The sequence below is a fragment of the Otolemur garnettii genome, unplaced genomic scaffold (assembly GCF_000181295.1).
Source record: "Otolemur garnettii isolate 467f Iridium unplaced genomic scaffold, OtoGar3 scaffold00294, whole genome shotgun sequence".
Classification (NCBI taxonomy): Eukaryota; Metazoa; Chordata; class Mammalia; order Primates; family Galagidae; genus Otolemur; species Otolemur garnettii.
Window position 1 is genome coordinate 610,442 of NW_003852689.1, and position 3,456 is coordinate 613,897.

The 3,456-nt window shown below is 52.4% G+C and overlaps 1 protein-coding gene across 2 annotated transcripts in view; it reads left to right on the forward strand.

The window, feature by feature from the left end:
* Positions 1-3,118, forward strand: part of INPP5J (inositol polyphosphate-5-phosphatase J) — a 10,828-nt gene extending 7,710 nt beyond the window's left edge. For both annotated transcript variants that reach the window (XM_003803336.2, XM_012813729.1), the window contains exons 10-13: positions 1,617-1,754; positions 1,918-1,995; positions 2,112-2,216; positions 2,364-3,118. In XM_003803336.2, the coding sequence (XP_003803384.1) occupies positions 1,617-1,754; positions 1,918-1,995; positions 2,112-2,216; positions 2,364-2,855 (813 nt within the window). In that variant the 3' untranslated portion in view covers positions 2,856-3,118. The remainder of the gene's footprint in view (positions 1-1,616; positions 1,755-1,917; positions 1,996-2,111; positions 2,217-2,363) is intronic.
* The last annotated feature ends 338 nt before the right edge of the window (positions 3,119-3,456 follow it).

Here is a 3,456-nt window from a genome sequence, read left to right on the forward strand (position 1 = left end):
GTTTGGCGGGTCCGGGCTGGGGATTCGAACCCACCACCTTCAGTGTACGTGGCTGGCGCCTTAGCTGGTTGAGCTATAGGCGCCGAGCCAATTTTTCTATTTTTGATAGAGATGGGATCTTGCTCTTGATCAAACTCCTGACCTCAAGAGATCCTCCTGCCTCGGTCTCCCAGAGTGCTAGGATTATAGGAATGAATCATCACACCAGGCCTCTCTGAGTCTTGATCTGTTCACAGGGAGCCATGTAAGCCAGAGAATGTTTTTTCCTGGTAACTTTGTCACATGGGCAGTTAGTGGGACATTAGCCAATGGCTTCATCTGGGAATGGAAATCTGTCCATGCCTGGTCTCCCATGACCTCTGGCTCAGGGCTTGGGCATGAGGTTTTACCTTCAATCAAATCTTCACTTTTATAACCATACCTCTTGGTACCCAAAGCTGTCCTTCTCTGTTTGTCCAAGACTCTGTCCATCCACAAACATTACCTGTTGAGTACCTACTTCATTACCAGGCCCTGTGTAGGCTCCTTTACTTAAGTCATCCCTTTGAATGCCTCAGCAGGCCCAGAGATGTCCAAATTCTCCTCCTCATTTCACTGATGAAGGAAACTGAGGCTCAAAGAACTTAAGTCTGTTACCCAGAGCAACACATTCAGAGTAGGTCTCAGCAGGGCTTTTGACCCTGCAAGGCCTTGAAGGGCCTTCCCAAGGACTGCCCCTGCCAGGTCCTGCTGTTAGGAACATAGGAACAGGAAAAGACTGTGCCAGTTTCTTCTGGAACAGCTTGGCTCAGAGTCCAAGGGAGGGAAACCTGAAACCAGATAAACAGGGAAGCAGACAAAGGTCTGAAACTGGCACCACTTGAGCCCTTCCCCGTCCACTGTGAGGGACAAAGGTGGAACCAATACTCTGGCCACCCACCATCTCGGCAGGTCCACCCATTTCAGTGACCCCATGGTTGGTCTGGGATGACCTTGGTGGAAGGATACTTACTCATGGTTATAATTCGTCTTCATGAACTAATGACAAGGTAATATTTAGTGGCCTCTTTCATTATACTTAGACTGAGGTAGGGAAACTAAGTCTTGGGAAGGCTAGAGCCTTGCCTAAGGTCCATACAGCAAGTTAGTGGCAGAACCTAGAAATGAACTGAGGTCTCCAGCTGCTCAGGGGTATTCAGTTAACTTGAAAATATCCAGTGTGTCATAGGACTTGAATGATCTCCCTTGCTAGCATATAGGTAAATCATTTATCAGGCACTAAACCTGTACAACAACCCAGTTAAATAAGAGCCTCTGTGTTTACAAACAAAGGCCCTGGAGAATTCATCCAGGGTTGAATAACTTGGTAATGGCAAAGTCAGGGCCAAATCCAGGATTTGCTAGTATCAAAGCTCTTTCTCACTCACTCTCGTTATGAGCAGAAGGAGCCCTGAGCTGGGAGGCAGGAAGTTGGCATTTATCCTAGACTTGTTCTGTCTCAGTTTGTCTGTCAGGGAAGTGGCCTCAAAGGCCCCTTGTATCTGTCCATTTGCGCTGACTCAGGGCCAGGAGGGCTAGGTGTGTGAGAGATACTAGAGGACCTCTCATGAAGCTATCCCCCTGCCTTGCCTGGGCAGTTTGCTTTTAGGGACGACATGCCACTGGTGCGGCTGCAGGTGGCAGATGAGTGGGTACGGCCCGAACAGGCTGTGGCAAGATACCGCATGGAAACAGTGTTTGCCCGCAGTTCCTGGGACTGGATTGGCCTGTACCGGGTAAGAGGGCTAGGAGTGATTGGTGACTTGGGAAGGAAAGGGGACTGGAGGAACAGCTGGACACTATGGTGGAGTCACTGGCTTGTCCAGATTTTGATGCCTCATCCAGAGGCTGCTGGGATAAGGCATTAGGGGGTCACAATGATGATTCCTCTCACTCCAGGTAGGATTCCGCCACTGCAAGGACTACGTGGCTTACGTCTGGGCCAAACACGAAGATGTAGATGGGAGTATCTACCAGGTATTTAAAAGGAGGGAGAGAGTCAGAAGAAGTCCCTATTGCCCCTAGGATCTCAGAGCTTGACATGGGGGCCCTGACGTAGCCTCCCTGACTCCAACATTGGCCCGGCCCACCAGGTAACCTTCAGTGAAGAATCACTGCCCAAGGGCCATGGAGACTTTATCCTGGGCTATTACAGCCACAACCACAGCATTCTTATTGGTGTCACTGAACCCTTCCAGGTAAGTAGGCCAGACTTCAGGGTCTGCAGGGGATGCTTCGAAAAGCTTTGTTCAAAAGCCACAGCCTCTGCATTCTGCTTGGTTCCAAGAGGCCTCAGTGGCTGGGTTTGGGAAGTGGGGTGCTCCAGTGACCAGCATTCCCCCCAGATCTCACTGCCTACCTCGGAGTTGGCCAGCAGCAGCACAGACAGCTCGAGCACCAGCTCAGAGGGTGAGGATGACAGCACTCTGGAGCTGCTTGCACCCAAGTCCCGCAGCCCCAGTCCTGGAAAGTCCAAGCGACACCGTAGCCGCAGCCCGGGCCTGGCCCGATTCCCCAGTCTTGCCCTACGGCCCTCATCTCGTGAACGCCGCGGTGCCAGTCGTAGCCCCTCACCCCAGAGCCGGCACTTACCCCGGGTGGCTCCTGACAGCAGCCGGGGCAGTAGTGAGGAGGGGCCCCCTGGGCTGCCTGGGCCCTGGGCCTTCCCACCAGCTGTGCCTCGAAGCCTGGGTCTGCTGCCTGCCTTGCGCCTGGAGACTGTAGACCCTGGTGGTGGCACCTGCTGGAGACCTAATCAGGAGGCTGTGGCCACTGACAGCCTATCTCCCAGCCCCCAGGGCTGTCAGGGGATGCAAGAAGGGGGCCTAGGGCCTTGAAGGCAGGCTGGGCAGATGGGTCCATATGGGTCCCCACTCTGCCTCAATCTTTCGCAAACCCACCTGCCTCCCTCCTGCTGCTACTCCAGCTGTATCTGCACCTACCACTTTGTCCTGGTCAGGGGTGGCCAACTAGGGTCCCCCCAAACTCAATCCTGGCACCTCATAACTGTGACAATCAGCAAAGCTCTGCCTGGGCCCCTATCTGGGATGGCGTCTCAATCTTGGAGGTCATCCCTTAGGAATTAAATTCTCCAGCCTCACCACTGGCTCCTTCCTAACTTGTAAGCAGGCTGGGGATGGGAGTAATCAGAGGCAGGGACTAAAGAGGTGAAGGAACAACAGATTGACATCATCAGGTACCAGCTGACGTGCCATCTCCTTTAATTTGCACCACACAACCCTATGGGGGCAGTGCTATGTTTAGACCCATTTCACAGATGTGAGCAAACTGAGGCCCCTAATAGGGTTACATCAGTCTCTCAAGATCAGACACCAAAGCACAGTTTGGCTCTATATTGAAGGGAGAGAACACTTACTAGTTGCTAAGCACCATATATGTATTGCTTTACTTAATCTTCAATAACCCTATGAGGTAGCT